At 43.1% G+C, this 27,238-nt stretch overlaps 1 protein-coding gene across 1 annotated transcript in view; it reads right to left on the bottom strand.

Annotated features, from left to right (window-relative positions):
- Positions 1–515: 515 nt before the first annotated feature.
- MRPL3 (mitochondrial ribosomal protein L3) overlaps positions 516–27,238 on the bottom strand; it is a 35,779-nt gene continuing 9,056 nt past the window's right edge. The window contains exons 5-10 of the mRNA XM_056857065.1: positions 20,109–20,208; positions 18,464–18,524; positions 15,374–15,482; positions 10,341–10,418; positions 9,094–9,171; positions 516–720 (exon numbers count right to left, since the gene is read on the bottom strand). Of these exons, the coding sequence (XP_056713043.1) occupies positions 571–720; positions 9,094–9,171; positions 10,341–10,418; positions 15,374–15,482; positions 18,464–18,524; positions 20,109–20,208 (576 nt within the window). The 3' untranslated portion in view covers positions 516–570. The remainder of the gene's footprint in view (positions 721–9,093; positions 9,172–10,340; positions 10,419–15,373; positions 15,483–18,463; positions 18,525–20,108; positions 20,209–27,238) is intronic.

The following is a 27,238-nucleotide window of genomic DNA, read 5'->3' as shown; positions in this document are numbered from 1 at the left end:
TGTACACTGCATATGTTAATTATTTTGATGAGACTGGGAATATAGGAGGTAGTAGCATTCCCAGATTGACTGAAGCCCTTGGTAAAGAAAAAAAGACTGCATCTTGTGCACTGCAAAAAATACTAGACACTTTTGATTAACAAGACGATCAAGTTAACTTAATTTTTATTTTTCTCTATGTAAACAATACCTTTGCTAATATTCAAAGAAGAAAAACACCTTTTATATAAAAAAATTACATTTCTTTAAAGGACTGATGCAAACCAGTGATTTTGGACAGTACTGGGGAAGGGGAGTTAATTTTAAGAGGTGACAACTAGCATCATTGTCCTTTCTTGGCTCCATCATTCTTCAGCCTCTCCTTGTTTATCAGCATCCCAGTTCATACATTATAAAGTAATTGTAGAATCAGCCATCGTACAGAAAGTGTTTGACCAAAAGAGCAGGATGTCCAAAGGAGAGTGGACAGGCCGTTGCTGTCAGAGGGTGCTTCTTGGAGGACTTTCTGATTTGCACTTTCAGGCTGACAGTTATGTTGGGGGGGCTGCCCATTCCTCAAGATGTCAGCTGCTAAGTGAATGCAATGGAGGGCTCGGTGAACTGGAAAACCTCTTCATCGTACAGCTCCTCGGACAGCTCTTCTTCTCCATCAGCAAAATAGGTGGGGAATGGCAGGTTCTTACTGTAGTCTCGGTAAGTCCATAAATTTGAATCAGTGATCTAGAACACAAGAGCAAAAGGGGTTGATTATATAAAAAAAGGTTAGCAAAATCACTAAGCGCAAAGTTCTTGTGAACCGAGGTCACTTGAATTTGAATATTTTTTTGCTTTCATTTTCAGTTTCTTCCTAATTGGCAAATTAGCTATAAACATTTTACAAGTCCTTGTTTCTTGTTTACTGAACAGTTCATCAGAAAGGTATGACAATTTCTCCTGCAATACAGAAATTAGGAAAGTATTGGGAGCGAGCAGTCAACATTAGTTTAAAATCCGAATACAACACTGGTTTGCTGTCTCCTTTGTCCAAATTCTTCAAAGCAAAGTGAACAGCATGATGCTGAAATTATCAGAAGTTTGGGTGGTTTGTATATTAAGGTGTACAGTTTGAATCAAACATCTTTAAAGACAAGACAAAGGCACACAATGAAGCACCCATCTTTTAAAGTATGTTCTCCTGCCTAATGCAAGGAATGCTTATTCAGAGGTAAGCACTGCTGGATTTACTGCCAAGTTAAGTGCGCACTGAATTGTGGTCTTAAGCCACATTTAAAATAAAAGGATGCAGCTGGAGCTGCAATATAGAAGCCAAGATTAGAGCGGGAGAAGGTGAGAGAAAACCCTTTCCCATCAATTACTCTCCTAAAGCTGGAGGGTGAGAGATTAAAAACTGATAAAAGGAAGTATTTCTTCACACAACACATAGTTAAATTGTGGAACTCCCTCCCCCAGGACGTGGTGATGGCTGCCAACTTGGAAGGCTTTAAGAGGGGAGTGGAAATGCACATGGAGGAGAGGGCTCTTCATGGCTACTAGTAAAAATGGATACTAGTCATGCAAATCCTGCCCTTAGGATTTTGTTGAAATGTATTCTCTCCCCCCTCCTGGTGCACCTCTTCCCCTTCTTTCCACATATATTGTATGAGAGAAGGGTGCCATGTTTGCTCCTTCAGACTCTTAGGGTCCCTAACTGTCCAATCCTACCTGCTGCTTTAAAAAGTTCCAGTTCCAGCGCAAAAAAGAAAAGAAAAGAGCGCCTGTATGTAAATGAGCAGTTAGGCGTAACTTGATTATAACCTTTGGTGTATCTTCATAGTGGCTGTTAAGTAGTAAACTACTGACAGAGTAACAGCCTTATCATTACAAGACAGCAGATAGATTAAGTGGTAGTCATGAGAACATACAGGAAAGTGTGCACAATGGAGTAATCAAAGAAGATCTTATAGAAGAATATAAATCACAACTGAATAAAAAATGGGTAAGTGTTTTTGCCTTTGCCTTTCCACCCGGGCAGACTCTCTGTCCAATTGGGTTTTTCAAAAATCTGCCGGTTAATTCATTGAGGGGTAGGGCATTATGTCTGGCCAAGACAAAAAGTCTGCGAAAGGAACCGCTCATAAGATCTGGGATAAGAACCCTGGTGTGGGCACAAATGGGCAACGGGTGGAACTTGCAGCATTTGGGCCCTTCGCAGCAAGACTTCAGTGTAACAACTGGGTATAACAAAGGAATTTATAACTTCAAAAAGTCAGCTCAGGTTCCTGGAAGTTGCAACTCCCAAATGCCACCAGGAGAGTCTAAGCAGTGCTCTTTCAGCATTTCATATCATCAACAGCCGAGAAGCAAGCAGCGTTGAATGGACGGCACACGTGGCCGCCGCCTTTGGTTCTAAATATCACTTTATCTAATTGTGTGCATACAGAAAGCGGCCAAATTGGGCCACCCACAGACAAGGCAGGGCTCTCTGCCTACTTTGGGACTTCACGGGTATGCAGAAAAATATGGCTTTGTAAATTAACCAAGAAGAAAAAATCCCGTCCGATGAGGTCTGATAATGCTACAAAAGGGAGAGAATGTTGAGAGCGGCTGAGGGTCAGTTAAAGTGAAAAGAGTGGCGGGAGGGAGGGGTGAGCACGCTCCCATTTAGAGACTACCGGGGGAAGAGATTTTGGGGGACAGGGTGAGATTTCCAAATTGGCTCCATCTCCTGAAATTGCACCCCTTCATACACACTTGGGATTAAGCATTTTTATTCCTACCTTTAGTCCTCTTTATGTTATCTGACAAATGTACTATGCAAGGCCCAAACTCTGTTAATAGAGGAAACACTTTTTCTAGTAGAAAAACATGTGGGGCTTCCTGAATATTTGGACTCTGCGGCATCGCCTGCCAAAGTGGTGGAAGGGAGGAGGAAAAAAGAAGAAGAGGGGATGCTGGCAGACAAGCTACCAAATTGGCCAGATCTTTTCACACGGCCTTCAGACAGGTTTAAAAATCAAACCTTGCGCTTCGTCAGTTTCCAAAAAGTATCTTATTCCAGTGAAATTAACTTCAATAAATGTGACTCGGGTCTCAAAGCACACAGTCTCTGGGGGGGGGGGGACGACTTCCTAAAAAGCAGGCAGAAGACCCTGCATCTCTCTACCAGAAGAAAGCCCCGGCATCTCCATCCTCTGCATTTGACAGCTCAGGAACATCCTATGCTTCATGTGACCGACTCTGCCTCTGCAACTGAGTGAACAGCGTGTGCAATCCTAAGAACACTTTTCTGGGAGTAAGCCCCACTGAGGAGTTTTGAGTAGGATGTAGACCTGCTTAGGATGTTAAGAATTTTTCCGGGCTGGGTAAATGGATGAGTGTAACTTCGGAGCTTTTGGAAATCTAGTTTCTGACTGCAGCTGACAGAAAATACCACACAAGAATTGGCGTTTACAGGGGAAAGTATAAGAAGAAAAGGAAATACAAGTCAGAACATTCTGACAGTCCAGTAAATCAGCGCTTAAAGGAAGAGACTTACAGCAAATTCAGACGTCGGAGGGCACCACCTGGCCAAAATAACTTGCCTAAACACTAGCCAGTATAAGAATGATCTTTGACAGCAGATCTACTCAGAATCCTACTGAAGTCTATTCAATGGGGCTTACTCCCAAGGAAGTGTTTTTGGGATGGCACTGCAACTAACCTTCTAGAAGAGAGCTGACCAGGCAGGCTTCTGCAAGTAAAGAATACCTACAGAAGGGGGCTAACAATTACAGAAAGGGCCGAATCTTCTGGCTATCCTCCCAGCCTCCTTTAGCAGAGAATACAAAGCAGCAGTAGAAGAGTTGGTTTTTATACCCCGCTTTTCTCTGCTGCAAGGAATCTCAAAGTGGCTTACAACTGCCTCCCCCCACCCCCACACACAACAGGCACCTTGTGAGGTAGATGGAGCTGAGAATGTTCTGAGAGAACTGTGACTAGCCCAGAGTCACCCAGCTGGCTTCATGTGGAGGATCGGGGAAACCAACCCGGTTCACCAGATCAGAGTCCGCCGCTCTTAACCACTACACTACGCTGGCTCTCTTTAGGGCTTCACCTCAGCCCTCTCTTCAAGTTAAGAAGCCATTTTAGGAGACCGTTAGGTATCCTACAATAAAGTCTGTGCAGCTTGTTCTGGGGAACAGGTGTTTTAGAAAATTGCTTTTGTCCAGGAAACGAATGCCCCGCCAACACCTAGAAAAACTAAAAATGCATACAATACTGCGTGCTTTTGTCAGCGTAGCTGTCAGTACAAAGAATTCAGCAGAAAATAATCAGCGAAAATTGCTTGAGTGGGAAGCAAGTGCAATGCTTAGGAAGAGGGTGAAGTCACAGCCCACTTAAACAGCTTAGCAAAGCTCCAGGCCTGTTATCAGGAAGAACAGCAGCAAGACGCGAGACACTGACAAAGCAGGGATGTGTACTTGTTTCCCAAGTGGGCAAGATCCCACCCACCCCCAAACCCCTCAACAACAACAAAATAGTGTTTCGATATGAAGGGGCTACAGAGACTAAAATTTTCAATTTGCCTCTGCCGGATTTCTGTGCTCTGGAAGGCTCCTCTAAAATGGTTTGCGGGGTGTTGGGCCGCCCGCCGGAGTGGAGGAATCTGGCCAAGGTGAGTCATGCGCCTCAGTGGCTCGGTCTTCCAATCTGCTGCTTTCATTAAAAGAACAGCCTCGCAAGCTACTTTGTCTTAACAGCGGACCTTTGAGATTTTAAAAAATAAAATAAAAACGTAACCCTGTGCGCCAATTACGCCCCGAGGAAAGGCAATGTTGGCTTGTGCCGCGGCTTCCTGTCAAATTAGGTTACAGCAGCCAGAGGCACTCCATAACAAAAGTGCAGCGATTCCAAAGGTGCATTTCCAATTTGATGGGCTCAGGTGGAACTTCCGTGACTGCGGGCAGACGAGAGATCTCGCCCACAGTGGCAATGGTAAGAATTAAAGGAAATACAGCCACAGGGCAGGTGAAAGATGACACATGAGCATGCTTGATGTATTTATTATGCTCGGCCTAGCTTCAGGAGTCCTGCCAGGAGTCAAAAGCATGGACCAAATTAAAATTGTTCATCTGTTGATACCCAGAATGTCTTCTAAGTGCAGAACCCATGAATCTATTACTCGGAATGCTTTCTGGCGACGAGTGTTCACAGCTTGATATCTCCAAGCTCTGCTTTGCTGTATGCTCCGTAATGTGAGCTTACAAGTGCTTTAGGGAACACAGAACTAACATACTGCAGATTTTACTTTCTTCTTAAAAATGTCATTAAGGCAAGCATCTCTCTCTTTTTTAAGAGAAAAGGCTGCTTTTCCTGCTGAACATAAAACAGTTGCATGGGCTGAGCGCAAAACATTGCACTGATTAAGCCAGAGATACATCAGTGCTCAATTATAAGACTCGGCATGTTTAGGATTTCAGAAAGAACTTAAAACCATTAATTTAAACCATTTCAAATCTACTGGGGAAAATGTTTTCTATAAATGTACACGTGCCAAGGTGCACAGTGGCTTAATGGTTGCCAAGCAACGAACTAAGAGGGTATCAATGCGCTGAAGCTGTGCTTTTTATGCCCTCGAGACATCAGCAACAAAACATTCCACACTTTTGTCTCTACTATTTTAGTTATATCAAATCAAGATTATTTTTTTTACCTGACTGAAACAAGCTATACTTGAACAACAAAACAAATCCATGGAAAAGGTCCAGAGTATTTACATGACGGAACTCCACACACTCTATTTCTGCAGTTAGCACATCAATGCTAGGTAAGAATGATCAATGCAGATCTGAGTGGATAAACCAGCAATTTTCTAGCGCAATTCAAGATAACTGGGTTTGGTCTTTGCAAACATCAAACAGCCTGTCCCAGCGTAACTTGAGAATGGTTTTTCTCATTTGACCCTCACCTGCAGGAAATGAAATTGGAGACTGCATGAAGACAGGACATACTCTGCGGGGGACCACAATCACTTCCTCCCCAGACAGATCCTTTGACCCATGAAGATGGTTTTATTTCCGCAAGCTTTCAGATAAGATTTAACTGTGATAATAGACACTATTATTTGTCTACTGTTGTTTCATGCTATGGGTATTTTAAATGTGTTTTGCATTGTCCACTGCCTTTTTATCTTTTTCTATTGTTACCCTAAGTATGCCGACTTTCTCTACCACTTAAGGAGGAATCAAACCGGCTTACAATCACCTTCCCTTCCCTTCCCCTCCCCACAACAGACACCCTGTGAGGTAGGTGGGGCGGAGAGAGTATGACTAGCCCAAGGTCACCCAGCTGGCTTCATGTGTAGCAGGAGAGGGGAACAAATCCAGTTCACCAGATTAGCCTCCGCTGCTCATGTGGAGGAGTGGTGAATCAAACCCTGCTCTCCAGATCAGAGTCCACTGCTCCAAACCACTGCTCTTAAACACTACACCATGCTGGCTCTCTTTGGGGAAATTCACTTGGAGACTAAGCGAGAGAGTGTTTGAGAGTAAGTAACCAAGACTGAAAAGACCAACGTTTACTGGGATTGTCCCAGCAGAATTCTCTAAATAAACCAAGCCGATTGGTTTTTGTAGGTTATCCGGGCTGTGTAACCGTGGTCTTGGTATTTTCTTTCCTGACGTTTCGCCAGCAGCTGTGGCAGGCATCTTCAGAGAAGTAACACTGAAGGACAGTGTCTCTCAGTGTCAAGTGTGTAGGAAGAGTAATATATAGTCAGAAAGAGGTTGGATTGAGCTGAATCATTGTCCTGCAAAAAGTATCAAAGGTAATGTGCTAATCATTGTCCTGTAAGTATCAAGATAATGTGCTAATGAGGGTGTGGTATGTTAATATGGAACCATTGTATCCTGAAGTGATCTGTTAATGCGTGAAATCCAAAGCTAATCTGCATGGCTATTGTTGACTGTAGTCTTTGTTAGTCTGGAGGTTTTCAGAACAGGAAGCCAAGCCTTATTCATTCTTAAACTCTCTTCTTTTCTGTTAAAGTTGTGCTGATGTTTATGAATTTCAATGGCTTCTCTGTGCAATCTGACAAAATAGTTGGTAGAATTGTCCAGTCTTTCAGTGTCTTGGAATAAGACCCTGTGTCCTGTTTGTGTCATGGACATGGACTGACAGGGGAATTCAACTAAATGTGTTGAAATTCTTGGCCACAAAACTGCAGAGGCATAACATAAGATCAGCCATGAAACCAGTGTTATCCTTAATGATTTTAGCACAGGGACACCACAGAACCCTGAGAAGTTCTCCTGAAGGCAAGACGTTCACAGTCAGCTGGGGGCGTTTGTAAGGAATATTAATGCCGAGGGTACTGGCTTGAGAACTAAGGAGTCTGGAGAGGAGGCGGGATTGGTGAGGGGGAAAGCTGGAGTGTAAATGTGAATCAGAGTCGAGGGCAGAAGGCTCCAGCTAAGACAGACTGAAGCCAATACAGATTTTATCGCTCTTTAACACAACACAAGAAAGGGGGCTGTGGCACTTTAAAGGCTAACAGATTAGCTGTGACACAAGCCTGCCTGGGATGCAGATTTGTCCGTTTCCCCAGCGCGTTGACTTACTGGAGACTACCCATTGTTTGCTGGAAAGAGAGCCAGCAATCCTGGTAGGCTAGAGAGCACGTGGCTCTCACAGAAGGGGAATGGCTGAAATAAGGAAATTTATCTCACTTTAAAAGCTTTCTACACATCCTACTGTTCAGCCGACTCAAAAGCTGCATGAGAAGGTGGCCAAGGTTTACAAAGCTAGCTGAAGGAAGGCTGTCTTATGGCAAGAGGCTAAAAACGCACGGGTAAGGTAAGGCACTCTGACAACCGTCCAATGCGTCTAATATTCCACCACCTCCTCGGTTGTTGGAGGCTTTTGCTTGGGTCTACACGACCAATCAGAAGACGATGTCGTTTCAAAGAGTCCTAGTTTATAAGCAAGTGTACATACTTCTCTCTTCTCGTCTCTTATTTTTCTTCTTTCTCCCTAGCTAGCATCATATGCATTAACTGGGACTAACATGACCCTTTTGAAAGCCTTAATTTTTTTTTTAAACCGGATTTGTAACAAGGGGGGAAATGTCCATAATGACCCTCCTTTCTGAATACTTTAGCTGCTTTAGGACAGGTTAGGAAAAGTGGAACGATGGGGGCCAGGCATATGATCAAAGACTTTGCAGGTGCTCAGCATGCTCTGTAAAGCACACTGGCCCCCTGACAGAACTCCCCCTCTGTCCCCGCCCCATGTTTTTGCGGATGGTTATGGGTTTATTAGAGAAGAACGAAATAACAGTGGGATTTTAGTGCGCCATCTATCTGTTGACCATCGCTCGGTTTTAAATTATATACTGGGGTTTTATATGTTATATAGTTTTTAATTATTGTTGTTAGCCGCCCTGAGCCCTGGTTGGGTGGGGGGACATAAGCCGAAATATAAACAAACAAGTGAATGAATGAATAAGAAGACAGGGCCAGCTTTGCATCTCATCAGTGTCAGCCATAAGGGATCATTCTCCCCCCTCTTGATTTAGTCTCCAAGCTCCTGAGAGTGCTGTGGAACTCCTTCCTCCTAGGTCTCGCTTTCCTTTAGATGTAGCTTTCCAGCCATGCTTATGCCTTGCCTTTTTTTCCCGCTTATGAAAAGGCTATTAGGCTAATGCTCATGAGGAGACCTCCCTCAGTCTTGAATGACCAAACTGACTAGAAGGAGATGATTCCCGCCACATCGCAGCGTGCCTTCCCCTCCCCATGTAACTCCTGTCTCTGCTCAACCTGCTTTCTTCTCTTGTACCTGGGGGGGGGTTTGCCCCTGAACCCCACACAGGACATTTCTGCCCTAACCACGAGGAACAGCTTTTGTGGAGCACAGGAGGCTCCAACGGGAAAGAAGTGGGTAAAATTTTCTTCTTCTGCAAATTCACTCAGTGTGCCATTCTCAAAGGTCAAACCCCATGGCACGAAATATTGAAGAGCACAAGGAAGTCCTGTTGGTCCTTAGGGTGCTACTGGACTCAAATCTAAGATCATACAAAACATTCACTAAACAGCATTGTGCAAACACATTATCAAACAGCTGAAAAGTGAAACTTACCTTTACCAAACAGTTTGTGTGTCCTGGGACAGCACCATGAACATATAGGATATTGTGCTTCACACTGACCCGCCAGACCTGTAAGATTAAAGTGTTTGAACAGAAACCCAAGCATTATATTAAGGTTTTGTAAGTTGGTAAATTTGCCAACTATAACTCCTGACGGGTGGTGAAAATGACACTATTTGGTGGGAAAGTCACATGGGTAGGAGTTTATGACTCTAAAAGGAAATCAGGCTATGGAGTAACACCCCCCCCCCACCATACAGCAAATTGCTCCTCAGTTTGACAGGGAGGATGTCAGAATCAACTTGCACAGTGGGATGCAGGGAGAATGCTCACTCCTGCCACGGAATGCCACTGAAGGAGATGCGGCATCTTCACCGAAGGGCATCAAGAAGTGGCAAAGGAGACACAGGGCCACGGCTGCAGCACCGTACAGGAGCACAATGAGTCAGCAAGGGAGACTTCCTCTGAAAGTGGAGGATCCACTTAAGTATTTTGATTTAATAGTTTTTGATAGCCTCTTCTCCTTGTCTGTGAAAGTGTTGAGACAGCAAGGGAAAAGAGTCTGCTGCAGTACAAGACAGCTCTGTGTGTTGAGTCAGTGGGGGAAAAGTCATGGTGAATGATAACGGGGACTGGATGGAACCGCTATGCTCCTGTGCTCCTGACTATGTGAAACTACCTGATAAGCACCAAATGGTGACGTGTCATGTCTTAGCCTGGAATTAGGATAAAGGTTAATTCCCCAGTAAAATCAGGGCTCAGTCTTTTATGCTTGTTAAGGCGGCTGGGCCGCAGCTGTAATAAAACTGTTTTCTTGACTAACCTTCTCGGGTCTCTCTCCTCTACGAACCTCCATTTTGCCGCGACAACAACTACAAACAGACAGCAAAACGTGGCGCCTTCTTCCTCATTCAGCAGTGCTCCACGATGCAAGTGGGAATTCTGACACTACGGGAGCGGGGGTACTGAAAAACCCTTATTTTATTAAATATGTTTTCCAGTCACTTAACAACCCAGAAGGTTTTCAAAATAGCTTATACGATGGGAAGATGTATTACCATCACTATACTTGTGGAGTGGCTGACTATGAAGTGGTCAGGAAGGTCCTGCCCTCCCAGGTCCTCAGGAAGCTAGCAAAATCCGGAGAACCCACTAACGGTCTCCTCAGCACCCTGATGGTTTGAAATGGAGTTATGTTTGTGACCAAGTCTGTGAAAATTCCACATACAGCCATATACCTTTAGTCCACGTGTTGTTCTGAACCAGTTGCCCATCTGTCCTGGCATTTTCTTTCCCTTGAAGACCTTTGCAACCTTCTATCTCAAAACAAAACAAAACAAACCGAAGAGTTAGTAACGTACCACAGAAGTGCTCCTGTAGGGGACATTCACAAGGACAAAAGAGGTAGTTAAATCAACACTAAGCCAAACGTGGTGTTAACAGTTTTGCAACAAAAACTAATTAATGACACTGAGCTCTCACTCCTACGAAAATTCAATTGAATTCCGAGGGACTTATTTCTGAGTGAAATACTCATCAGAGCAAAGCCACCCTACAAAAGGCAAAAATCAACAGCAGCCCACATGTGACCTTTCTCCCTGTTGTGCCCCCCTCCGATGGAATAACCTACCTGAAGAGGTCAGGAAGCCTTACTACATTTCTATAAAGCTAGTTTCAGAGGGTAGCCATGTGGGTCTGCAGCAGAACAGCTAGAATCGAGTCGGGTACCACCTTAGAGACCAACAAGATTTTCAGGTGATACGTTTCAAGAGGCAAAGACAAAGGGAGCTTTGACTCTTGAAAGCCTATGCCCCCCAAAACCTTGTTGATCTCTAAGGCGCTGCTGGTCTCGATGCTACACATTTCTATAGTTTTGCAAAATGTGTACAACGGAACTGTTCAGGAAGTCATTTTCATAAAGGGAATAAAGTTGTAGTGAAATGGAATTCTGTATGAAGGGTACTTCCTATTTAGATAATAAGGTTTTAATTTAATTTTTAAGTAGCTTCCCCCCTCCCCTCCTTTATACTGGACGTACTATACTACTTCAGTATTCTTTAATTGTGAAATCCAGTTTACCATATTAATGGGTGGATCAGGCAAAACATTCCTGCTAATAGGAGAATTTCCTGATTCCTACTTATGGCGCAGACATGGCCCCATCCCCCTCATGCTGTTTGAGGGGTGGGGGTCCCCTGCCCCACAGGTGGTAAAACGTCTTGAGCTACAAAGGGGAGATGAAGAAGTCTTGTTGCGTTGATGGAAATCCCTTCTGTTAGCTCAGATTTTCTAAAGGATCCAAGCCATTATATATTGAACTTCCGCTCATTTATATTTTATTGCTTCTTCCCAGCCACATGACCAGCAGTACTGAAAGTTCAAGATACACTTGTGAAGACTGTCTATTGTCATACGAAGACCAAGTTGGGCATGCTGCCTTCTAACCTGCCCTAACCAAAGGCTTTTGCAGGGCAAGACAAAGAATGAAATCTGTCATTGGCTGCACTGCCAATGGCTGCACTTTGCACAGCCTTGAACACATGAAGCTGCCTTATACTGATTGAGACCATTGGCCTATCAAGGTCAGTATTGACTAGTCTAACTGTCAGTAGCTTTCCATGGTCTCAGGCTGAGGTCTTTCACATCACCTACTACCTGATACCTTTAAACTGGAGATGCTGGGGTTTGAACCTGGGACCTTCTGCATGAACACACATGAAGCTGCTTTATACTGAATCAGACCCTTGGTCCATCAAAGTCAGTATTGTCTACTCAGACTGGCAGCAGCTCTCCAGGGTCTCAGGAAAGGGTCTTTCACATCACCTACTTGCCTAGTCCCTTTAACTGGAGATGCCGGGGATTGAACCTGGGACCTTCTGCATGCCAAGCAGATGCTCTACCACTGAGCCACGGCCCCTCCTCTTAACGAGATCAATTTTAGCTTGTATGGAATCAACAACGAATGAGCCAATCCCATGTAAAGAAAGGCATTTGCAGTCAACGTGCAAAATATTTGAAATTCAATATGTCACATTGACAAATGGCACAATATTACAGGATCCTGCTGCCTCAGCCACCTTACCTACAATCGCTCTTTAGCTTTTTGCTCTAGCTAAGAGCAGGGCATGAAACTGGCAGGGCTCCAGATTTAATTCCAAATAATATGAAGAGAGTTGCTTAAGACTGCTCTTGTGTTTACCTATTTAACAAGCTGCCATGTGACCAGAAAAAAAAGTTTTTTTTTTTTAAAAAAAAACAGCATTTAAAACAAGAGCTCAACAGTCTAACGGACTCATGATAAAGGATATGAAGTCAGGGAATAATGACTTAAAAATTAAATTTATTTAGTGCATTTTTATCCTTTCTCTAAGAAGCTCAAGGATGTGCACACATCCTTCCCCTCCTTCAGTTTATTGTCACGCCACCACTGTGAGATGGGCTGTGAGGATCTCTAGCTGAAGGTCACCCAATAATTTTCATGGCAAGAGGGAATGTGAACAGATACCATTTATGTATGGGTTTTTTTTGCCTTGGATTTGCAAGTCTCTAGAGGCACATTGTTTCCATCCAAATTCTCAGAACTCAAAAATAAGCCCCCTGTGCAGAGTTTTGAGAATTCGGATGGGGAAAACGTGCATCTAGAGAGTGGCAAATCCAAGGCAAAACCTCCCATGCATAAATGGCCCCAGATTTCCTTGGTTCTGGTCCAGCGCTCTCAGTGATTACACCAGACTGGGGTCTATGAGATGGCAAAACGGGTTTGGCAAGCGCCTCGTTCTACCACAAGGGACGTGGAATTTGCTCAGGACCCACGCTGTCAGACCCGAATGAATGCCCGGTGCTTACAGCTACTGCTGTGCACAACAGTACAAAATTCGCTGTAACAACGAAAAACAACTACTGAGTTGAATTTTCACGTTCCCCCCCTTTTTGTATTGAAAACTTACAGATTTTGCACAGTATGACTTTTTGTTGAATTCTCAAGCAAGCTATGCAAAAAAAAATTACATCACTGACTCTACGCGCACAGCTCACAGAGTCTTGAGGGGGGGTCCCCAAAGGGCTTTGATCCCCCTCTAGTCTTTGCTTGCATTGAGAATCCTTGATACATCTTCCCCTGTTGGCATCTAGATCTATTCTAGAAGCTTGCAGCACCAGCAACACGGGCACGTGGAACAAACTGATGTTTAACGCTTAACAGTGTTCGGGGAAAATTTGGCTATAGTAGTAGCTAAGGTGTTTTTTTTTAAATCACAACATCATAAGATAAGGCTGGATTTTAATTTCCTTGGTTTACTTGATCACACTCAGAACTTAAACCACTGTTATAGCTAGGGTAATAACGTGTTTCCCCGAAAATAAGACATACCCATAAAATAAGCCGTAGCAGGATTTCTAAGCATTTGCGCAATATAAGCCATACCCCGAAAATAAGACATGGTGATAGGCGTGGCTATGCAGGTGCCGTGTGCGCCCGCCTACCTCGCCGCGGCTCCTACCCGGACCTGCGCCTGCGTCACGCAAATGGCCAACCTCGCAGCATGCAACTGGGAAACCTCGGCCGCTCCCTCGCCCCTTTAAAAACTTGATTGGCGGAGGGGGGGAGGAGGAGGAAGGGCGGCTCGCAAAGTGCCTGCCCGGCCCTCCCGTCCAGAGGTGTCGGGCTGCTTTGCCTACCTTGTGCGTCCACCCCCCCTTCCCCTGCGCCCTCCCCGCGCGTGAGGTCTCGGGGCTTGCTCAGCCAGCCTCCCGCGCCGCTTCTGTGTGCTCGGCGGCTTGCAGTGCCGCCTACCCGCCCAACTCTTTCCCCTCACTGCCGGGCCACCAGTTCCTGCACCCCCCCCCCGATCGCTCTCTCCTCCGCCTTTTTCGCCCTCTTCTCGGTTTGAGGGGGCGGGGAGCATCGAAGAGCTCCCCTCCTTTTGCAGCAGGAGCCGCGATCTTGCCATCCCCGCCGCTGCCTGCTGCTCCATGGCCGGCCACGAGTGGGACTGGTTTCAGCTGGAGGAGCTGATCGGGCAGATTAGTGACATCCGAGTTCAAAACCTCCAAGGTAAAACATAAAAACATTTCTCCCTTTGCCTTCCCTCTTTCTGCTTGTGCATGGAGGTGCGTATGCGCCTGCGTCTGGATCGGAGTGCGTCCCCCTCCGGGGTTGGTTTCCAGATGGATTCGATTTGGGGACTTTAAACCCCGTTTCCCATCGAGCAGGTTTAGTTAAGGAGACTTAACTATCTTTGAATAAATGTAGATGGTTGTACCATACTTAATAAAAATAAGACATCCCCTGAAAATAAGCCATAGTGTGTCTTCTTGAGGAAAAATAAATATAAGACAGTGTCTTATTTTCGGGGAAACACAAAATAAATATTGTCGAAGGCTTTCACGGTCAGAGTTCATTGGTTCTTGTAGGTTATCCGGGCTGTGTAACCGTGGTCTTGGAATTTTCTTTCCTGACGTTTCGCCAGCAGCTGTGGCAGGCATCTTCAGAGTACTCTGAAGATGCCTGCCACAGCTGCTGGCGAAACGTCAGGAAAGAAAATTCCAAGACCACGGTTACACAGCCCGGATAACCTACAAGAACCAACGAAATAAATACTTTATTTAATACTTTCTTAGGTCACCTTCCTTTCTTGCAGAGCTCAAAGCGGCTTACAAACATAGATAAGAACACATCAAATAAAATATATTAAAAACCAAAATTTTAAATCGCATCTTAGGACTGATACTAAACTTAACCAAATGCAGTCCTAAATAAAAACCCCTTCAACTGACTCCAAACATCAAAAGTGAGGGGGCCAAGCGCACCTCCCTGGGAGGTTGTTCCATAATGGTAGAGCTGCCACTGAAAAGGCCCTCTCTCGTGTACCCACCAAAGGAGATTCTTTGATTGATGGGACTGTTAGAAGGGCCTCTCCCTGTGATCTTAATTCCTGGGAAGGTACATAAGGGAGAAGACGGTTCTTCTGATACACTGGTCCCAAGCCATGTAGGGCTTTCAAAGTCAAAACCAACACCTTGAATTGGGCTCGGGACTAGATAGGTAGCCAGTGTCATTGATGTGATATCAGAGTCACGTGCTCTCGACAGCTGACCCCAACCAGCAGTCTAACTGCAGCGTTCTGCACCACTTTATATCTAAGATCTACTTGGGACATATCATTTCGTAACTTCAACTACTTGATCTAGAATGTGTAGGCACAACCGACAGAACATATTTTGATCATGTGGCCTTCTTATACCTACAAGAGTAACATTTAACAACACTCACGCTATTGGAAATTGCTCCAGGTCGCCTATGTGTTTTGGTCTGGCCATGGGTGGCAGGCTGGCCTTTAAATCCCCATCTTTTCATGACTCCTTGAAAGCCTTTACCAATTCTGAAAGTAAGCAAAGCCAAACTAAATCAGTTTTGAAGGATAAATCTCTAGAAAAAGACATCTTTGCAATAGTGCACAGTCACCCTGAACAGGATGCTAATTCGGCATCCAGTCTCTTCTTTGTCATAGAGTATATAAACCCCATTAAAAGGTACATAAACCTTCTATGCGGTTGAACCTTCCTTGTGAAAAGCCTCGTCTGGTGAGATCTACATCCATGACCTCAGCCCACCTTTCCCCCCCTCTTGGCAAGGTATTTGGGATAGACTACGAAGAGACACACTAATTTTGAATAGAGTCAGGGGAGGATCAGAAAGGCTTTTTTGGGAGGAAAACCTACACTTTTTCAGAACCAACATGGGAATCAGTACAACTGATTCTGATTACTAGCTATTTAACCATCAGGTTCTTCACCCTTCATTTCATATCATGTCTATTTTAAATGGCTGCGTTTTGAGAGTCCTCACTGATTCAGGGAAAGAAAAGGCTCTAAACACAGTGGCTGAAACCAAAATGATCCAGTGCAGTGAACATTAAAACGCAGCAGTTCAGTACCAATTTTGCTGGCATGCCAAAACTCATAATGCTCATGTAGATAAAAGGCATTTGATTCCAGGACTTTTTCCTTTCAACAGATTCTGCTGAACGTTTTTATAGGCCACTACTAGATGATGAGCAGGGAGGTGAAATGAGAAGCAAGGTGTTTCCACATTAATTGTGGAATGCTGATCACACGGTGGAGATCAGGACATTATGAATGCTTTAGCAACAAAGCAAGAATCTGTAGGGAAGGAGAAGGGAGAACCTCCACCCACAATTCATGATCTGAAGGAACCAAGCTTCAAAGCAAATAGCTCTGTCAACTTTAATCAAGCAGCATAATCCCAGGTGTCCGAGGACTAAGCATCCACTTCAACATTTCATCTAGATGGCCCTTTTTTTAAAAAAGGGAATTATCCATATAGTGCTTTTCAGAGAATAAAAATCGAAAAGCAATTTCATCACCACAAATTGTATACATATAAGAGGCACCACTCCGGGAACAATCTCTCGTCCTGTCCCTGCTTCCAAATTTTAACAAGCCCCAAGTATACTACAAAACAACCAAGTTTCCAGCATTTAATAGACATGGGACTGCAGCCTAAGACTGCCATATATAAACCCTGCCGCTCCTATGAATATATCTGAATGCCATCAATTCTCAGCCAGCGGTGAAGCTCTTTCAGGGCTTCCGTACACTAAGTGTTGGGCCTTTCCAGGCTATACCTTCCCCCCTCCCCTTAAAGTATACCCATAGATGCCCAGCGAGATTTCAAGTCAGATGATTCTGTTCTTCTACTTACCACTGCAAAAAAGGTAATCGTGCTGCACTTACTGAATGCAGAACCCTGCCCTGACCAGTAACACAGAACTTGAAATCCATTCCACTTAAAAAGAATTAAAAAACAAAACAAAACCCACACCGGGCCTCAAAAGACATCCTGCCTGAAGCTACCTTTGTAAACTCAACTACAGGTATTAAAAAAAAAAACTTTCCCCCTTTACTGGTGAAGCTAGGGAATTGTAGGATTTATTTAACTTAAAGGTAATAATATTACCTACAGGAAGATCAGAGCATAAAATAAATTAAACTATTGGTAACTGTCTTCTTTTCCACCACTGGCAAGTTACACACATATTACAAAAGCCTATGACAAGAGAGGGGGGAGGAAGAGGATGGACGAGATCAGGGTAACGAGGGAATGGATGGGACACAATGCAGACACACAACACTAAGGCGAAGTTCTCACTAAGGTGGTGCACCCACATCTGGGAAACACCATATCAGACTGTAGGAGGAGGGCCTGTGTAAAAGTCAACAAACAAGCAAATAAATAATTCTCTGCACTTGGAAACTAGAGAAACGCTAGCCTAGCCTTCATCTTAACATGTTCCACGCAGAAATTTCTAAAGAGATGCATTCGGTCACATGCACACCTTGCCAGAAGCTACAGTCCAGATGAGGGTTGAGCACCTCAGTAAGAACTAGGCCAGACAATCAAGCTGTGTTAAACTGAGCTGGAGGGCTAAGGAGTGTCAGGACAAAGCTTCCGCAGGACAGAACTGAAGACAGCAACAGAAAAGCAGAAAGGACAATGGGTGGGAGAGATGTCCCGTATTCGTACAATCTCAGTTATTTTTATTACCACTTATTTTTTTTAATCCAACAACTCACAGCCAATTTATCACCACCTCACAGGGTTTTCAACACCGAAACGTTCAGAAGTGGTCTGCCACTGCCTGCCTCTGCGTAACAACCCTGGACTTCCTTGGTGGTCTCCCATCCAAATACTAGCCAGGACTGACCCTGCTTAGCTTCTGAGATCTGATGAGATCGAGCTAGCCTATACACATATAAAGCAGTAAAAAGGGCAGCACTGAAAGGATTATGCATGTACACGAGAGAGCCACACGTACGGCCAGAGCTTGGCTTTCCCTTGAGCAGTTAGCACAAATGAAGGGACTTTTAAAACCGAGTGATGGTGCTACTGGGAATCATGAAAACAAAGCGGATTCTGTGCGCAGTTCTTCTCCACATGCACGTATCCCTTCTTTAGATACCAGCGAATACCTTTTAATCTGAAGTAAAAAACGGTAACAATTTCGACATCCAATCGGAGTTCTATTAATATTTAAAGCATCCAATCAAAAATCACTATTATACACACAGAAGTTACCTACCAAAACGGTAAAACAAATGAAAAAGAATTCATTAGCAAAACACCGATGAGCTAAGAAATATTGCAGAGCACTTTTAAAGTGTCTGCATTACACGTACCACTCAAGAATGAAGTAAAATACAAGTTAAACTCGCAATTTTACAGCTTGGGCACCTAAAAAATGATCACCTTATGCACCAAAAAGATACGATAAATATTATCACTCTGTGGCTAAAACTTCCTAATATATATTTAGTATGCTATGGTATAAAGGCAACCTACGTTTTTGCAGTGACGTCCACATATTGCCCAGGGCGGAAATGAGCAGCATACAGTGGAGTACCTTAAATAAGTGGGAGAAAATGACAGGATTTGAAGCCAATGAAGGGTTGCGCTGCAAATTAATTAGTATTATCACACAGGTTTTAACACTGAATGAAAAGTCGTTTAACCAAGTCCACTGTTGCAAAATTACCTCAAAATATTATCTGCCTTCTACACATGTGTGTTAGATTTAATGAGTTTAAAGAAAGCGCGGCTGCTGATTCAGAGGCAACAAGGAAGACGTGAAAGTTGCTGTATAAAGTCCTTTCAATGGCATAATGAACAAAGTTGGAAATAAATTCAAGGGCCGCTGCTGGAAAGCTCCATGAGCAGCCAGTCAACTTCCAGGACAAAGAACAGCCAAATCTAAAGGCCAAATTGTCTTCCTGCTCATCTCCAGTGGTCTTTTCTCCTTTCACTCTTCCTCTCCAGAGAGTTCTTATACATACACAGATTTTGTTCTTTTTTGCTTTTAATTGCTGGATATTAAATTTATTAGCTCACTTTTGCACACGGCAGACTGCATTAAAAGCCCGAATATTCTAGACTGCTGACTGCTCGCGAGGAATAATAACACAGCCCTACTGTATTCTCCAAACCCCTAAAAAGCAATCAGTAAAGGGAAAAGAAATGCCTTAGGAAATGATACTCAATGAAGACTTCTGAAGAGTGTGCTGCTAAGGTTTAACTTTGTCATGAAACTGACCTAGCCAGGCAATTTCTATTTAAAAATCTTCATTTGTGTGACAGGTTAAGATTTGGCCCTTAATGTGTAATTTTCAAACTGCGGGAGAGGACATACCCACCCACCCTCTCTATGAAGCTGCCTCATACCAAGCCAGGCCATTGGCCTATTGAGGTCAGAATTGTCTACTCTGACTGGCAGCAGCTCTCAAGGGTTTCAGCCACAGGTGTTTCACATTGTGTGTGTGAAGTGCCTTCAAGTCGAAGCCGACTTATGGCAATCCCTTTTTGGGGTTTTCATGGCAAGAGACTAACAGAGGTGGTTTTGCCAGTGCCTTCCTCTGCATAGCAACCCTGGTATTCCTTGGTGGTCTCTCATCCAAATACTAACCAGGGCTGATCCTGCTTAGCTTCTGAGATCTGATGAGATCAGGCTAACCTGGGCCATTCACATTACCTGAGCCTTTCAAGTGGAGATGATGGGGGCTGAACCTGTGACCTTCCGCATGCTAAACAGATGTTCTAACACTGAGCCATGCCCCCAACCCGTATTAGGGGTCCTAATACAGAAATCACAGACATTTCTTCTAGTTTTTTTGCAGTCACAGTATATAGTTACAATTTGGCAGTTTGTTAAATCATAATACTAATAAACAGAAAAATTCACCTCACCTAAAAAGAGGAACACAATTTTTTAAAATACGAAACAGCAGACATGCGAAACGACTACAATTTTACCCTCCCACAGAAAATGAGCAGTCTTTAATTCTGACCTTTTACATATACAGGGTTTGTTCTCTTCTATCATGAGATATTACACATTAGCACACTTTTATATCTCTGCACAATGGTGCTGATTTACAAAAGGGAGAACATTATGCAAAATTATATTCAGGGTCCTCCACTTTGAAAAGATTACCTGGCTTAATGATAGCATTATCTGACACTTTAAATGCTGACACTTTCTGTTTTGGGGGAACACCAATTTCTCTGTACATCTCCAGTTGAGACGGACGTCTCTAGAAGAAACACCAGCCACAAGGGGAAAGAAATGGGTGAAATATTAGAAATTCAATCCATGACATTAAAAATGCCTAAATATATACACTTTAAACACCAAAACAACAAAAACAAAACAAAACCCACACTTTGTAGAACAATTAATGCCTTCATCACAAAAGTTCTGGTTCAGTTTCCATTCAACCAGTTCTTTTCTATATGCAAATGCAGTGTTTAACCATCACTTAAGGCATACCTACACTACAGAGTTAAGGTAGTATAACAACCAATTCCTTTCTCCAGGGGATCCTGGGAGTTGTTCCGTCTAAGGGGCAATGAATTCTTAGCATCTTCACCTATACTGTTTTCAAAATTCTTTGCACACTGTCCTCAACATTCTTTCCACACTGGTACAAAACCAAAAAAAAAATGTGTAGTGAAACTTCTGTTGCACGAGCCAACAATTTAGAAATGCTTCAATTGTACAGATTTCCAACATGGTGCCTGCCAATGGCTAGCAATGTAAAATTTCTGGAAATTCTAATGCCATGGGAATGATTTTTTTTTTTCAGTTTAGGGAGAAGGGGATAGATTTTGGGAAAACTTAAATATATGCAATACTTAGTTTCCTATCACAGTTAAACTTATTCGCCTGATTTAACACCTTATTTAGCAAACAAAATTGTACTATTTAGCATATTTACAAAATTTAAAAGTATAAATGTCTTTGTTTTTTATAATTTGAAATATATCCAATTCTTGAGAGAGAGAGAGAGAGAGAGAGAGAGAGAGAGAGAGAAGAGCTGCAAACTGTTGCCCACTATGCTACCTTAACTCAGCAATCTTATTTTTCACAATCTGAGAGGCAGAAAAATAAGTTGAAGGATGAAAACTAATTCTATAGTAAATAAAAGAAAGCTTCTTACCATCAAAAAGGACAACTACCAGCATATATGGATATAAAATTAAATTGTGTAACACTGAAACCACTGAATTCTATTAAAGAGTTCATTACACATATTACACATAATCATTACACATATGAGACACTGTCCTTCAGTGTTACTCCTCTGAAGATGCCTGCCACAGCTGCTAGCGAAACGTCAGGAAAGAAAATACCAAGACCACGGTTACACAGCCCAGATAACCTACAAAAACCAATGAACTCTGACTGTGAAAGCCTTCGACAATATTGCACATATTATCACAGATTAATTGCTGCAAAAATTATTTACATTTAAACATATATATATATTCCTGAAAATACATTGTATATGTCTACAGTATACATAGGAATTATCATTATCTAATGTTCTGTCTTGGATGCACACCTTAACGTGGTGAGGGGATTTGAGTATGTTAGTGAAGCTGAGAGCAATACCATCAGGAGTTTAGGCTCTGTCAAGGAGCCTAAACTCCTAGCAGAGTCACTCAAGGCAGAATGGTCAAAGCTGAGACACCAGACTAAGGTGTATCCACCCCCTTCTAGAATCAACGGCCACATCAACAGAACAGAACGGACAGTTCCAATGGTGATGGAGGAGCAGGAATCCTTGAAGGGTAGTTACTGGGCAGCAGTAGTAGAAGATGACACTGGAGGAGGATCTATCATAGACAACAGCAGTGATACTTTAGCTAACCCTGGTTAGTACTGTGCAGAAGAAGGCAATGGTAAACCACGTCTGATCATCTCATACCTTGAAAACCCTATGATGAGACAATGCACAACAAAAGAAGATACAATGCTGGAATACAGGACCCCCCAGGTCAGAAGGCACTCAATTAGCTACTGGGGAAGAGCAGAAGTACGGACAGGGCTCTTCCTAATGATGCAACCAGCTGAAAGGACATTCAGTTGCTGATGTGAATACATGCAAAATGAAAACTCAAAGCAGTACAGCACATATAACAGGAACATGGAATGTGAGAAATATGAATCAGGGTAAACTTGAAATGGTAAAATGAGATATGGAACATTTAAACATTGTAATCCTGAGTATAAGCAGACTGGGTTAGGGCATCTGCAGTCAGAAAATTACAAAGTGTTTGACTCCAGAAACAACAAACTCAGAAGAAATGGAGTTGCTCTAATAGTGAGGAGAGGCGTAGCACAGGCAATCAGCGGCTATCATGCAAAGTCTGGCCAAATAATATCAACCAGTCTTCATGAAAAGCCTATCAACATAATCATAATTCAACTTTAGGCCTCAACTATGGAAGCCAAAGAGGAAGAAACTGAAAACTTTTAATTTAAAAAAAAAGCAACTGGAAGAAACAAATCACTAGTAGATGGTATATCAATAGAGATATTTCAAGCTACAGAAATGAATTCATCAAAATCTTAAGAAGAATATGACAACAAATATGTAGAACAAAACAATGGCCCACAGACTGGAAAGGTTCGGTCTACATTTCAATCTCCCAAAAAAGGAGACATCAAAGATGGCAGCAAATATCAAATCATCGCATTAAATTCCCCATGCAAGCAAAGTGATGCTTGAAATTTTACAGACTCTCACCATACATGGAACCAGAAATGCCTATGTTCAAGCTAGATTCAGAAAAGGAAGAGGCACTAGAGATCATATTGCAAATCTGCATTGATTACTGGAGAACAGAAGCTAAGATGACTAAACTGAGACTATCATAATTTGGTCACATCATGAGAAGACCAAACTCACTGGGAAAGACAATAATGCAAGGAAAAGTTGAAGGCTCAGAGAATATGAGGCAAGTCTGTCAATGATAAGACATTTTGGAAGTCACTCATTCATGGGGTCACCATAAATTGGAAGCAACTCATTCATGGGGTCACCATAAATTGGAAGCAAATTACACACAATACTATGATTGGCCTCAGCCTCCATTGCAGCCATTTTGTAGTAGTGTCTACTCCCTGCTCTCAAAATTCCAAGAGTGTGCACAGTCTCACCAGGATTGGAGAGCATTGGCATAGGGACAACAGTTTTAAATAGGCACATTTGGGAGTCTCAGTGAATTCAATGGAATTTGCCTCTGAATTAACACACATAGGACTGGGTTGTTTGTTTTTTTTAAAAAAAGACAAATGCTGTTTCTGTCAACCACTCAAGTTCCCAACATGCCCTTCATCCAAGGAGCTAATGGTGATGCATATCTGCCCCCTCCCAAGTCTCACAACAACCAGTGCTATAAATTGGGCTGCAAGATATTAACTGGTCCAAGCTCAAAATGAGCTTAAATTGAACCTTCATCTGCCCAGGTTACGTCTAAGTTCACACACTAGTCACTATTAACGTATGTCTGTATGACGTACCTGCAAACATCAACATAAACATTTTTCAGTTTTAAAAAAATGTTTTTCTAACTGTGATTTTGCATGTACCAGTAATCATGATGGCCAAGTTTCTCCCTTACAGAACTTGCGATAAAATCCCAGTCTCACAAAGGTGGATAACAAAGGATAGCATTTAAACTTGCTAGAACGGAAACAGCCGAAGGAAGAGCTGCCCCATTAACAAACCAGTGCAGTCAGAACTAAAATGGAACAAGAAGATTCCTCCAGAGATTTGTAATTCAACAAACCAGAGTATAATCCTTAATGAAAAGGCAATTCCACTACAAAAAGAAGCTTTCATTATTAACTAAATACAGAGAAAATACAATTTATAAATGGCTTAAAGTAGATTAATTCAGAAAGCGCTCTTGAGTCTTTTCCCTCAATATATCAACGAAAAGGAATGAGAATGGAAAATGCAAGAAACGGCACAGCCAAATTTTGGCCTTTAAATGGATCTCCCTAGAAAGCAATTTACGTGACTGACAGCAGCGACACACTTGGATAATCACCATCTGTCAGGCGGTCAGTGTGGCAGAAGTTCCCCGCCATTTCCCTCTTCCCAATGAAAATGCCTTCCTGAACTTTTTTAGACAAATTCATCAGGACAGCTTTAAGGTTATACAACATCACCTCTGCAATCTGTAGATTGCTGTAGATTGCTCATTATTTTGTACATACACTGTATAATGCCTGGAAACCTTTGCAATTCTGGAGCTGGATACCAGAGCTAGACAAATATCAGGGAGGTAAGTTAAGTTACCGACAGCTCTCATGTGCCCTAAAAATGAACAAATCAGCACTTTAATAATCCCAAGTATGCCTCATTAAAAGTAAGCTATATAGGAATCAATAGAATTTACTTTGAAGTAATGTCTGTAGGATAGGGAAGCTGAATTTTTACATTGAAGTGTGGGGTTCCCCCTCTCCACAAGTATGTAAATCTTGTCCAGTGGGGAGCTGTGGTATCTAAATCAAGGTAAAACATAGTCCAACTGCAAAGCTGGGGGAGGAAAAGAGCTTTTCAGGTGCTCTGTTTGCCTCCAAATACCCCACTCCAGATGGCCACCACACATTTTCCAATGTGTAAAAGCAAATTTCATCAAGAAGTTTTACATAAGATGGCAAAAGGTAAGCATCTCAGTTTACAGAAAAGTGTTTATAGATTCTGTTAGGGACTGCTGCAAATATGTTCTGAAGAGAAAATTATATATATGTCCATCTCTTGATCAGAAGGAAGAAGCACACCAAGGCGGGAGGAAAACCCCAAGGGAGGAAGGAGGAGGAGATTTTTTTTGCCAGCTGCATGAGGTTTGAGCTGAGTTTCTGCTCCTCCTCCATTTGGAGTATTTACCCAAAGGGCTCATGGATCGTGGCTTGCAGTCTGAGACCCCGAGCGAGCGATGCCAGCAGGCTGAGGACTAGCCTAGGATGTGGTGTACCACATTGTTTTGTTTTGACTTTCCCTCCTATTGTTTAAATTGTGTTTTTATATATTGTATTTTGTAAGCAGCTTTGGGTTCCCACTGGAGAAGAATGGCAGGATAAAAATACTGAAATAAATACCATGGTCAGGTCCCTTCTCAGATGAGCTGAGAAGACAGTTTTGGCAATGGGGAGCCATGTGCCCAGGGGCTAGGGATACTTCCTCTCCCACCAGGGCCCAGATGTCGCAAAAGACACAACATGTACAAATTGCTGTACATACTTAAAAAAAAAAAAGGATAGAGATGAGCCACAAAGGACTGGCCCCAGGCTGTGGCTGAAGTCTGGGCTGCTAAACATCTGGCGGGAGGCTGCATATGGCATTAACGCCTTCTCTTCCGGGTTGGAGGCCGAGGAAAAGCACGGTAGGAAGTAGCAGGAGCCTCTGGGTGTGGCAAGGGGGACATCTGCCAGACCCCTCTGAATCCCTTCAGAAGTCATTCTAATGGGGAGGGGCTGTGGCTCAGTGGTAGAGCATCTGCTTGGCATGCAGAAGGTCCCAGGTTCAATCCCCAGCATCTCCAGTAAAGGAACCAGGCAAGTAGGTGATGGGAAAGACCTCTGCCTGAGACCCTGGAGAGCCGCTGCCGGTCCGAGTAGACAATACTGACTTTGATGGACTGAGGGTCTGATTCAGTAGATGGCAGCTTCATGTGTACATGTGACAGAGTAGAAATACACGCATCAGCTATTTTTATCTCACCATTCATGCTCCCATGACATTTACCCAATGGGCCATACACACAAAGCTGTCTTCTCCCGGGACAGCAAAGGAAGCACTGTCTATTGTGACTGACCGCGATTTCCCCAGATAGCAGGCAGAGGTCTTTTGCCTGATCCTCTTGAGCAGAGATACCAGGGAAAGAATCGGTGACTTTCCGCATGCAAAGCAGATATTCTACCACTGAGCCACGGCCCCTCTCCAAATATATAGGATATGAAACAGCTATCTCCCCCTTACGCTATCAACTCAGACCAAACAAAGGCTGCTACCGCACTAGGTATTTCTAGCGATGTATTAAGAGTTTGAAAATGTTATAAAAAACATCGCTTTAAAAGGGTTTTTGGATGCCACGGCTAAAAAATGGTTGGAAGACGTCTTCACAGCTAAAGGGGCCAAACAAAGTGCGAACAGTATTTTTTATAACAGTTTCAAACTCTTAATACATCAGTGGGAATACATAGAAAGTGCGAACAGTATTTTTTATAACATTTTCAAACTCTTAATACATCGCTGGGAATACCTAGTGTGGTATCAGCCTATGTGTTGTATAAGTGTGATTTATCTCCAGCTGTTGCGAAAGGCATCTGGTGCCTCTTGCTATCAGTCATGGGTCCCTTAACAAGGTCGCTACACAGCGGGACACATTCCTGCATCTCCTGCTGCTGGAACAGAGCAACTCCCCCCCCACTCCCAAAATGATGAACAGCTAGTTCTGCAAGAGGGGGCAGAGATGGTTTTACGGGACCATAGATCATGTTGAAATATGAGACTTGGGTAAACCTGGTTACCGTACCTCTTAACCATTCTGCCTGGGATCCTACTCCTACTACTTGAAAAATTTCCATAATTCTAGTTTAAGCTACAGCTGTTTAAAAAGTAATTATTATTTTTTTCCAAGAGATTGCCGGAGAAAGCTTTATAGTATCATTAATTTTAAGGAAGAGATGAGCTATCCATACCCAACAATTAGTTCATTTTTCATCCTAAAACCTTTCATCTGGAGAGAACTCTTCTCCACACATGGCAGCGTTGAAAACGAGCAATGAATGTTTAAAAGATAAATAAATCTCCATGTTGATTACATTAGAGACTCGATTTGTAAAACACAACAGCTGTCAAATTTTTCAGGCAAGACAGCTTATTTAAGATCAACAGGAAATAAGGAACACAGACTCTTTGGTAAGACCATCGCCCCACAGTTCAGGCTATATAATTCTGTCCTTTGACAGAGATGCCCACTGGCACAGACTATGTATGCTATGTAGTACAGTGAAGCCATATTTTAGCTACCCTTTGATACTCACTTTCCTCCATGGGCTAGCAATTATTGAGGTTGGGACTCCAAGTCAATGGCAAGTAACATTTGTATCTCACTTTTCCACCAAAGATTTAGGGCAGCAAAGTTACAGCTGTTCCCCTTTCATCCTCACAACCTGCCCTACAAGGTAGTCCTGAGTTACTCGATGAATTTCATGGCCGAGCAGTGATTCCAAGCAAGATATTCCCAGACCACGCAGATATTCTA

This window comes from Euleptes europaea, chromosome 11, assembly GCF_029931775.1.
Source record: "Euleptes europaea isolate rEulEur1 chromosome 11, rEulEur1.hap1, whole genome shotgun sequence".
NCBI lineage: Eukaryota > Metazoa > Chordata > Lepidosauria > Squamata > Sphaerodactylidae > Euleptes > Euleptes europaea.
Note: the sequence above shows the minus strand (reverse complement) of the source record. Positions and strands in the feature narration are given on the sequence as shown.